This window comes from Chinchilla lanigera, unplaced genomic scaffold, assembly GCF_000276665.1.
Source record: "Chinchilla lanigera isolate Chin_1 unplaced genomic scaffold, ChiLan1.0 scaffold00026, whole genome shotgun sequence".
Classification (NCBI taxonomy): domain Eukaryota; kingdom Metazoa; phylum Chordata; class Mammalia; order Rodentia; family Chinchillidae; genus Chinchilla; species Chinchilla lanigera.
This window is the reverse complement of record NW_004955427.1, coordinates 24,598,992-24,609,741: the sequence shown is the minus strand read 5'-3', so window position 1 is coordinate 24,609,741 and position 10,750 is coordinate 24,598,992. Positions and strand designations below refer to the sequence as shown.

At 45.7% G+C, this 10,750-nt stretch overlaps 1 protein-coding gene across 2 annotated transcripts; it reads left to right on the top strand.

Annotated features, from left to right (window-relative positions):
* The first annotated feature begins 313 nt into the window (after positions 1–313).
* On the top strand, positions 314–8,662 carry LOC102023380 (acyl-coenzyme A thioesterase THEM4-like). Of its 2 annotated transcripts, none has more exons than XM_013515040.1 (6): positions 314–550; positions 3,311–3,512; positions 4,824–4,968; positions 6,116–6,226; positions 7,921–8,045; positions 8,467–8,662. In XM_013515040.1, exons 1-6 carry the CDS (start codon positions 431–433, stop codon positions 8,487–8,489), a joined length of 726 nt encoding a protein of 241 aa, XP_013370494.1. In that variant the 5' UTR covers positions 314–430; the 3' UTR covers positions 8,490–8,662. The 2 variants fall into 2 exon arrangements, with proteins under 2 accessions (XP_013370494.1, XP_005386610.1); XM_005386553.2 differs by lacking the exon at positions 314–550 and adding an exon at positions 582–707.
* The last annotated feature ends 2,088 nt before the right edge of the window (positions 8,663–10,750 follow it).

The window sequence follows — 10,750 nt, the reverse complement described above, 5'->3', positions numbered from 1 at the left end:
ACAGGTTTTTATTTAATAAGGAAGGAACTGGGTCTCTTCAAGACAGAGTTAAAAACTAGATGAGATGTTCAGGGCTATCTGTTCTCAATTCAGGAAAGAACTGAACATTAATACCAGTTCCTAATCTCAGTCATCTAAATAACCCTTGGTCAGTAAAACATTCTAAGATTGATTCAATTGTTTCAGATACCAAGTTAACAAAACAAAAATGCTCTGGACACTTTAAAGATCAAACGCTTTTGTAATTTCTAACTCGTGATTGCCTAACGTCCCTTCTGGTTCTGCTACACCTATCTCACGTGCTGCATGAGTTCTCTCTTCTAAGGAAACAGATTGGATTGGCTAAGGCAGAGCCTCAGGTAGTGCTCCGGAGCTAACTGAAGGCTGGCTTTTGTGAGGACATTCAGGTGGCGGAGCTCAGTGGAGCTTCATGTTACACAGCGGCCTCAGATCCCTGGTGGGGCGCAAACATGCAGCACCCCTTCTCCGCACCCTGGCTGGCTACCACTGGCCCCCCAGGTCAGTGTGGGCGCAAGTCCGGCCCCTTTCCGTGAGTACTCTTATCAACTGCCAGATGCTGGGCAGCTGGGAGGCTGGTCATAGACTCCAGAATGACAGGGATGAAAGGGATCTTAGCCATCGACTTGTCTGCTGTCCTACTCGACCTACGAGGAAACAGGCCTGGAAATGCAAGGTGGCCTTGCAAGGTCAGAACAGAGACTCAGAGCTGAGTCTGGACTCTTAAAGGGTGCTTTCTCATCCAAGGACTAGTATAGAATTAAGCTGAGGGCAAGATGGAGGGAGGGAAGGGTAGTGTTCTTGGTAATTTAGATGTTTTAGACTTGAAACCTCTATAGAGCTATCTTGTGAAACGATATAAGGTAGTTGTGCTACTGTATAATTGAGATAATACCAGGAATTTTAACAAGATTTTGTAAAGAATATCCAGAAAAGTAGTGAACTTATTGTCAGTACTATATAGAAGACAATGTGAATATTTAAGATCTGTGACTATAGTTAAAACTCACTAAGAATTTAAGAATTGTTTTGAAATGTGGGAATAAAGGTAATTCTGTTGAATCGTTATTGGTGCTAATGATGGACGGTTAAAAAGATAGCTAGTGCATATTGTTATGGATCAGTACTTACTAGTACTTCCAAAATTGAATTTGAAATGCTAGGTATTAACCCTTCACTCTGTAAATGTAATTCTTTACAATGACTTTATTTATTCAAGGGGAGTTAGCTCTGATTTTTACAGGATTGTGTGAGCTATACAAACTCTTTAACCTCCGAAAAGGATATTAAGCTTCCAAAACCACAAAGGGGATAAATGCAGAAATCCTTTTAAGTTTCATTGCCATTAAACAAAACCCTTATAATTCATATTACCATGAGTTTGCTTAAACCATGTTACTTGTATATAATAGCTCATCAGCCTGGTCCCATTAGGCCTTACCAAAGAAAAAGACCCAGATGAGTGGATATTACTGTGAGTCTTCTTGTAAGCAGCCATAAATAAGCCAAAATAATATCAAACTTAGGTATGAAATTCTACATGTGCAAAGTACTGTTAAGATGATACATTTTTATGAGATTTAGAAAAATATTTGAAATATTAAAAAGCATTACCTTCAAACATCTTTTTTAAAAAGATGCTTTCTTCACTTGGCTTAGAGAGAGCTCTTAAAGCTGTTGTGCTTTCTATATTCCAGGCACTGTTCTAAGTGTTTACTCTGTTTTCTCTATTTTAATATGTATCTGATCTCTTAAATTTTTTTTTTTTTTTTTTTTTTCCTCCGGTACCGGGAACCAAACTCACGACCTTGCGCTTGTCAGGCAGGCGCTTTGCCGCTGAGCTAAATCCCCAGCCCCCTGTATCTGATCTCTTATTTACTCCAATATGTTCCATCTTTCCCTTTCTTGCCTAATCTATGGCCACCTTACAGTTCCTGCTGAACATTTCTAATAGGGGAGGTTGGGTTACCCATCCCAAGAGTGAGCAGAATTGGGAAAAGAAAACCTAAGCAGTGAAGGCTTAAGGCAAAACAGTAATTACATTCTGATGAGATTTCTGACAACAAAAGTAGGCAAAATTAAAAGTTAATTGTATGCAAATTGAGTGCTAATCAGTAGCATCAGTTGAATGTCATCCTTTTCATACTTGCAGTATTTGATATGTTCATTGCTAAGAAAGAATTCCTTGGGATCAACCTGGGGAAGGGAGCTTTTCCTGTTGGGCTTAGATGACATTAACATCTTGGAATGTTTACTTTGATCAGATCCTGGGCCAGTCCAATCATATACCACCCCTGGCCCCGTGCAGCCCTTGCAGCAATCTGCAGGGTGCATGGTATTATTTACATTTTATAGACTAGAAAACTAACTCTCAGAGCAGTTATATGAGCAGTGGCAAAAGTGCAGTGTATTACACAGAAGCAAGTTTGGAGACTGAATTCAAAATCTACCTACTGGGGCTGGGGATTTAGCTCAGCGGCAAAAGCGCCTGCCTGGCAAGCGCAAGGTCATGAGTTCAGTTCCCGGTACCGGAGAAAAACCAAAAAAAAGAAAAAAAAAAAAAATCTACCTACTGAATTCCCAAAGAAGAGCCTACCCAAGGAGGGTAGTGAGGGTTGTCAACAATTCCTAGGTGTTAGAGTTTCCTCCACCTCCATCCCCATAAGGGCCTATCTATTTATAAATAATGGAAGAATCTGTATTTCTCATCTGCTTAGGTAGGGAAGGGCATATCCAGGCAACTGCGAGTAAGCAACATAAATGTACCAGGAACATAGATAGAGCACCAGCAAGGGCTGGTTGGCACCAGAGAACACAAACAATAATGAGGGAGAAGGTACAGGAAGGTGTTGCCATAGGATGAATTCCCCAAAATTTCTGAGATGGGGAGAGCTGGCCACCTAGACTGAACCCTCTTCATCTGTCAGAAAAGAGGGTCCCTGGTGGAGCCTCCTGAGTGTGATGGGACCGCATGGAGGCTTGAAATACAGACAGCAAAGGCAAACAGTCTGGAAGACACCGAGCAGCCTGGAGAATGCGGGAGAGCGCAGAGAGGCACAGAGCGGCTGGGAGCTGCGGGAAGAGGAAAGTGGCAGGGAAAGACCACCTCTGTGTAGGCCAGCCGGAGGCTCCAGGGCCACGACCAGTTTGCAAATCTATTTTGTTCTCACTTCTGGGCATTTGCGCATGCTCCCCCTTTGGGAAACAGGCCCCTGCATCCCATGGAGGTTCCAGTGAGTGAGTCAAGTTGGCATTGTGCTGGCCACAGTGTGTTGCCTCTTCAACTTTTCAGGTCTCAAGCAGCAAATATGTCCAATATGATACAAAGGATTATTCCCTCCCAAATGCCAGCTGGAGCCCCCTCATGGTGGAGCTGTACAATGAGCTCATGCAGAAAACTGCGGATGGGTCATGGACAAGGCTTCCAGGTTATAAGCATTCCGTGCAGATCTTAAAAGAAGCCAGCCTTGCTAAGATTGCTGAAGTTGTCCCTGGTATGTTCAAACCGCCTACATCAGTCATGCTTAACTTGAACGTGGAGGTGGGGGGTGGGGGGCTCCAAATAATATATAACTGTTGGCCAAACTTCACCCTGTTTGTGCATTTTCCAGAGGTTTCTGTGCCCCAGCCCATTTGCTGTGTGGCTTGCGTTACCTGGGAGTCAGGATCAAGGCAGTAGGGACACAGTGATCCCAGACTCATGTGAAATTAGGCCAGAAAAGGAACTCGGAGTCCAGTTAGTTCAGCACCCGCTTAGGCTGCAAGTTTGGACCATCAGGAGCGCCTGAGGCTTGGTTCAGGGCTCGCTCCACTCCTGTTTGCGGTCAGTCCTGGCGTCTCCTGATACCTGCCCATCCCGCCTGACCCCCTGTGCAGACCAGACGGGAGCGCAGCGGGGAGGATTCGGGAAAGGGCGGTTTCCGCGATTAAGGCTCAAGTCTTCACCCGTGACAGGGGCCAGAATCTGCGGACGACAGGACACATGCTCCCTCTAGTGGTCAATTTCAGAGGCAATTTGAGTGACGGAATGAATGGGTGGAAAGAAGGGCAGGAAATGGAGGAGGGCGTATAAAGGACACGGGGTGGTTGAGACGCGCTGTGTTTGTGCGTTCACTGCCCACAGTGAATGTAATCATTAAGGGTTGCAAACATGAACTAAAAATATAAAATGAAAACAGAGACAGAGGGAGGAAGAAGGGTAAAGGAAGGGGAATAAAAAGAATTAAGATACGTTAAGTGCGTATACCTGTTCCCTAAAGTGAATGTAAATATTATGTACTACAAACATGTCCTAATAGAAAATGAATTAGTAAAAAGAAGAAAAAAGACACGGGTGGGAGGCAGCTGGAGGAGTTCTAATTTTATCCACCTAATCTGTGATAAGAAATTTTTAGCAAAAATGTTTGATAAGTACTGGATTTTACAGCTTCTAATGAAGGCCCATTAACCCTCCCCTCGCCCACCGGGATTCATACTGTATAGCTAACTCGTGGGCATGAGTCTATTTTAAAGAGTGTTCTCCTATTTATCCTTCATCTGCCCAAATGGATGCCTGCAGGATCAGTCCTCCTCAGTCTGTTGACAGAAACATGGGCGTGCTGATTTCTGGGTGGTTTTTCTTCCTCCATGACCCTCACCCTGCCAATCTCCTGCCCTCCTGGAAGGGACCGATGGAGGGGACCCTGAGGGAAGAGGGTTTCCTGAGGACCTCTGTGGTCAGTGCCTTCTGCCTAGGAGATCTGTACCTCACCGAGGGTGGCTCACCAGCCTGAGGCCCCCCTCACTGACATGCCACTTTTCTCTAGTGCAAATGATAGAAGACAGTCGCCTATTTCTCAGGATCACGGAGGTGCAGGGACTGGGCTTTGAGCATGTCATCTTCCACAACCGCTCCGAGAGGAAATGTGTCTGCTTGTTCCAGCCGGGGCCCCTCCTGGAGGGGCTGCCTGGGTAAGGCTCAGGGGGCTGTCCCAGCAGTCAGCTTGGATGGGCTTTTCCTTGGCCAAAGAGCAGAATGTGGGGCTAGAGGGCCATAAGTGGCTCTGTGGCTACTTCTGCAGGTTCCAGAAGTTACAGAAGTACCAAGGACAAGTGCCTTGTTCCACTGGTTCCCTAGGTAGGAAGCTCCTCTAGCTACTCAGCGTATTCCCAGCCTATTGTGATTATGGAATGTCTTCTCCCCTTCCCTTTCCTTCCCTTCTCTTCCCTTCTCTTTCGTCCCCCATTCCCTCCTCTTCCCTCCCCTTCTCCCCTCCCTCCTCCTTTTTCTTCTCTCTCTCTCTCTCTCTCTCCCCTCCCTATCTTCTGGATTTTACTATGTAAGCCCAGGCTGACCTTGAGCTCATGATCTTCCTGCTTCAGCCCCTGAGCTGAGGGATGCCAGGATTACAGGTATGTGCCATGCCTGGCATCGGGTTCTTCCTCACTGATATGCAGCTTCCTAAACTGCAGGGGAGTAAGAATGGACTAGTCTTGTTCAGTTGCCATGTGCCAGATCCTGTACCACTAAGAACTTTGGCTATGTTAATTTTTGGTGGGGTTTGGTGACTTTTCATTTCATTTTGTTTTGGGGATTTTTAGGGTGTGCATGTATGTGTATGGTATTGGTGATTAGACCCAGTGTCTCACACATACTAGGCAAGCAATGTACCACTGAGCTACACCCCCAATTTTAATGGTCTGAAAAACTCTTTGGAGAGATAACCTTTTTCCTAGTTGAGAGATGAAGAAACAGAAGCCCCAAGTGGTTCTGTGACTGAGGTCACAGGGACGGCAATGTAAGATTCAGAGTTAGGCTTTTCTGCCTGAAAGCCCCTGGCATCTCCCCTGAGCTCTCTTGGCCCCAAGATTGACCCAGGAGGGAACATAACTCATCCGAGTTTGAGGTTGACTGGGGCTGGGGTTCTGGGCAGGTACAACTTGCACTAGGCAACCTTGCTTGTCTTCCCTGTGCATTTGTGTTGTCCCCTCCTCCGCTCCACATGGAGGGAGGCCATACTCTGGTATGGTGGTTCACGGGAACCCTTCAGCATCTCCCCTCACCAGCACCTGGTCCTGTGGCCTTCGGTGACAATTTCTTAACCTTTCTCCCCTGCAGGATTATCCATGGTGGTGCACTGGGGACCATGATAGACACCACATTTTTCATGACAGCGTACTTCAGTGCCAACGCAGTCTTCACAGGGACAATGACCATTAATTTCAAGAGGTCTGTTTCTTTGCTGTGTGCAGGTTCGAAGTAGGCTGGCTTCGAGTCATTCCATGTGTTATGATGGGAAATATCGATTTGTATAATAATCTTTATGGCAAAAGGAGTTTCTGTTTTTACTTTCATATCAACCAACCTGATCTTGTTAGATGTTCTTTCTTTACTGAAGGACAGAAAGGTTGTAAATGGTTTGTGTTTAAACATAAAAAATATTCTACATAGAATAAAGATGAGCTATTGGCCCTCTCTGCTGTAGAGAATGCTGTCCAAAGTGCTTGTTCATATTTAACTCAGGTGAGTATTTTACTGGATTACACTGTAATGGATTGGATTGGATTTCTTACATTTGGTTATTGTTTTAGGAAACACTTTCATATTCATTTCTATATTCATTTTTTCTTTATAGTAGTCCTGAGAGGTTAACTCCAAGGTGATAAATAAGGGCAGTGAGGAACTTATAGAGGTAGCTGGTATCCAAACCAGGACCAAACACAGGAACTGCTGCCTGATTCCAAGATCTGCTTTTTTTGCACAAAGCTCTGCTGCCTCAGTAGGCTCTAGAGGACTCACAGGGAAGAGAAGGACACAGCCTCTTCTTTCCAAGGAGGCCGGGAGGGTGGAAACTGTTGGGCAGGAGCTGATGCTGCAGGCATGAGGTAGAATCTTTCTCTAATGGAAAAGCCCTGGCTTTGTCCTCAGGCCTTTAACGGATTGAATAAAGCATACCCAGATTCCCAGATTATCAAAGATTTTTTTTTTTTAAGTACTGTGGACAGAACCCAGGGCCTTTGCACAGAGCCACATTACCCTTCCAACACCCCCTTTTTAATTTTGAGACAGGGTCTTGCTAAGTTGCTAAATTGTTCAGGCTGGACTTGAACTTGTGATCACCTGCTTCAGCTTCCCAGAGTACTGGGATTACAGGCATGCATCATTATGCCTGGAAAAACTAATCTTTCCTTGAAGTCAACAGAGATGTTAACAGTCATCTACAAAATACTTTCACAACACCTAGAGTGGTGTTTAATGGCAGAACCGGGGATGGTATGTACTTGGCTAAGTTGACTCAGTGACCATTGCAGAAGGGATGCTGGCTTAGAAATAGAGCCATTCTGGGGCTGGGGATTTAGCTCAGCGGCACAGTGCCTGCCCAGCAAGCGCAAGGTTGTAAGTTCAATTCCTGGTACCAGAAAAAAAAAAGAAAGAAATAGAGCCATTCTGCCGAAAAGAGAGGAAGCCTTCCCAGATGAGTGATTCCCTGCTTGATATTAGGCAAACTGCAAGTGAGTTTGCCCATGAGTTCTGCTCACTCCTGTGCACAAAACAGACTGCTCAGGACCTGCAAGAACTGTGACCAGAAGTAGGAGCTTCTGTTTATTACCAAAATGCTGCCTATGTTTCCTGGGTGGGGAGACAGCTAGAAAACAAGAGGAGTTTGACTTTTTCCAGACAGTGGGGAGCTGGTGGGCCCAAATGTTGACAAAGTGATTTGTGGTTTCCATATAATGATTAAACACAACACCACACCACCTGGGCTTGCTTTGTGCCCCATCTTCCTTCCATTACCCCTCACATTTCAGCCCCTGGAGGGGGACGTGGAGACCCCACTCTAGCGGGGACAAGGCCACTTCTTAAAGACACCCAACCCTCTAAGAAGCCGGCCCACAAGCCGCTCTCACTTTCTGCTGTTTCAGCCCTGTCACCCTGGGCTCCGTGGTGAGACTTGAGGCCAAGATCACCAGCACAGAAGGAAGAAAGGTGTTTCTCGCTTGTGAAGCCCAAAGCAGCGACAGGTCTACCCTCTACGCCGAAGCTTCTGGTAAGGCTCTTAGAATTCCCTTGCCCTGCTGTCTGAGCCCATCCATGTGGCTGTTATGGGAAGCAGCTTCCCCCACTGCTGACAGCAAGGCTCTTGGAGACTCCTCACCCTGCTTTTTCAGACTACGTGGGATAGAGGTGATTACAAGTTATCCACGAGCCTCTCGGAGAGCACTAGGCAGAGAGAGGTTTATGAGGATGGTCAAGGGAAGGCAAGCAACAGGATGTCTGTGGTTTCTCCCCTCTCCGTCCCCTGCTTGTCTCCCAGTGGGCAGAGCCAGGCTTACCACTTTCGTATCACTAGAAGAGACTGTTCGCATATGGACAAAAGCAGCTCTGACTCCAGCCAGGCAGGCAGACCCTGCTGGGCCAGTTTCCTGGAAGCATGGGATGATTCCCCTGTATGTTCTTCGTTATTCCAGCTGTCTTCTTCCAAATGAAGTGACACAACTGCCAGGCAGCACTACAAGGTTCATCGCCTCCTGCCCTTCACAAACCAGAACCTCCACTGGAGTATGTTCTGTTGCTCCATTCACCTCCTTCTCTGATGGCAAAAATTCCCCCATGTGGCAAGCCTTGCTGTAAATAAAGGTGTAAGAAGAGGTCTCATGTATCCAAGTTGGCATATGTGTGTTTCTTCCTGGATAGTGGGCATCTGCAGTCACTGGATTGGTAGAGCATCACATGACCTAGACATCTAGCCCAGAAGACAGGGCCATATCGGGTCTTTGGGAAATTCAACATGTCACTGGGAAGGGCCACAGCAGGCAAATCACTGTCCTCTTACTGCAGGTAAAGCAAAAACACTTTATCTGATGGCTCTTTGAAGCATATTCACTCAGGATGTTTTTTAATTAACTCCTCCATGCTCTGCCATTACATATACAGAATGTGTTCTAAAAATCCACATTCACCTGTTGACTGGTACTTTTCCTTGCACACCATCATTACATATCTCTGTGTCCTCATCAACATGGGTGAGGGTGAGGGAGAAGGGCAGAGACTCCGGGCTCCAGGGCTGTGAGTGACTTTGGCCAGGACAGGTACAAAGGAAGAGAATTCCACAGCTCCCACCCCCTTGAAAGCCAACTCTTCTGAGTCCAAAACCAAGCAGGCTGTGGGCTGAAGGCTTACACTTCAAGTCCTAGCAGCCTCCTTCCACACCAACCCATGATTTCTCAAATGTAGGAATCCTTGCCTTTGAGAAGGGGAGGAAAAGTGAAGTCTTCCTTTAACAGGAAAGGTTTAGCTTAGTTATCAACATGGCACAAGTGGTAGCCAGGTATCCAGTCACTAGGTAGGATGTATTTTTTTTTTTTTTAAATGTTTGTGCTTCCTTAATCCCCACCAAGGAGAAAAGGCCTATCCTAGAGTAAGAAGTAGTTTAGCTATGCGGCTTATATAGGCAGCTAGGGAGGAACAGAGCCCAAGATGGAGTGGTGCTGGTCAGCTTACAAAAAACCCAGCACATACATAGCTTAGTTAGAAGCTAACTCAAGCCTCTAAAGCACTAAGCTGAGAAATGCAAAAGCAAACACGGGGTGGTGGGGGAGGTGATAGGCATTAAGAGAAAGACTGGCGGTTAGGACTGTAACCCAAGAAAGAAACTCCTTAGGCAGAACAGAATGCACCAAGTAAACCTCCCCTCCCGAGCTGGGTTTTGAGGACTTTACAAATGCTGAGTGACTGATTTGCATTTGAACTTTGCACTAGAAAGCTCAATCCCTAATTGACTGTTTTGAATCCCCAGGGTTACCTGTGACGGGAGACTCCTAGACACTGAGCAAATTCCCATCTTGTTAGCCATAAAAGGCACTAGTCAAACAGCCCACCTGGTGACCCATACTGGGACCCTTCTCAAATGGGAGCTTTCTTTCTTCTTACACTTCCAATACGTGCTCCCCTTAATTTCCCCTCTGTCCGTGATTTCATTCTTTGACTTCGTGAGATATTAGCCCAGTTTGGACAGTAACACTAGCCTGTTCCATGTGCCTCACCCACACAGGAACAAGGCCACCTTCCTCAACATCAGATTCTTTTCTGATCTATTTCATGGATAAAGAACAGATGGCTGACAGTAGTGAAAGCCGTTATGAGAAGTTTGGGCTGCACTCTCCAGGTAGCCAGAGCCACTGATGCCTGTGTTTTCAACAGGCATCGTGAGGACGCTGCAGTAGTGTTTTCCCATGGATCAGCCACTTGGGCATAATGGGAATACGGGGACCAAAAAGGCTATTGTCGGAGTCCAGATGCGTCCCAGAACAGAATTTTAACCAACTAAACCAGCACTGCCCAATAGCAATGGAATGCAAGCCAATGCAAGCCAATACTCAAATAGTCACATTTTAAAATGTTAAAAGAAACAAGTGAAGTTAATTTTTAAAAGTATAGCTCCTTTAGTCCAATATAATTAAAGAATCATTTCTACATGTAAAAATATGGGAAAATTTATTAATGAGGACCTGGTGTGTTGCTCAGTGGTAGTGGTAGTTTGATACCCAGCTTTTAAAAAAAAAAAACAACTGGGCCTGGTGATGCATACCTGTAATTCCAGGACTCTGGAGGACTGGATGTTATGTAAATTTCCCCAAAAGAAGAAGAAACATTTATCCCCTGAACTTAGAGGAGGCTGACAGACCAAAGAACAACTCAGGTAAGTCCAACTTGGTGAGTAAAGAAGTATATAAATGCTTAATTACAGAGCAG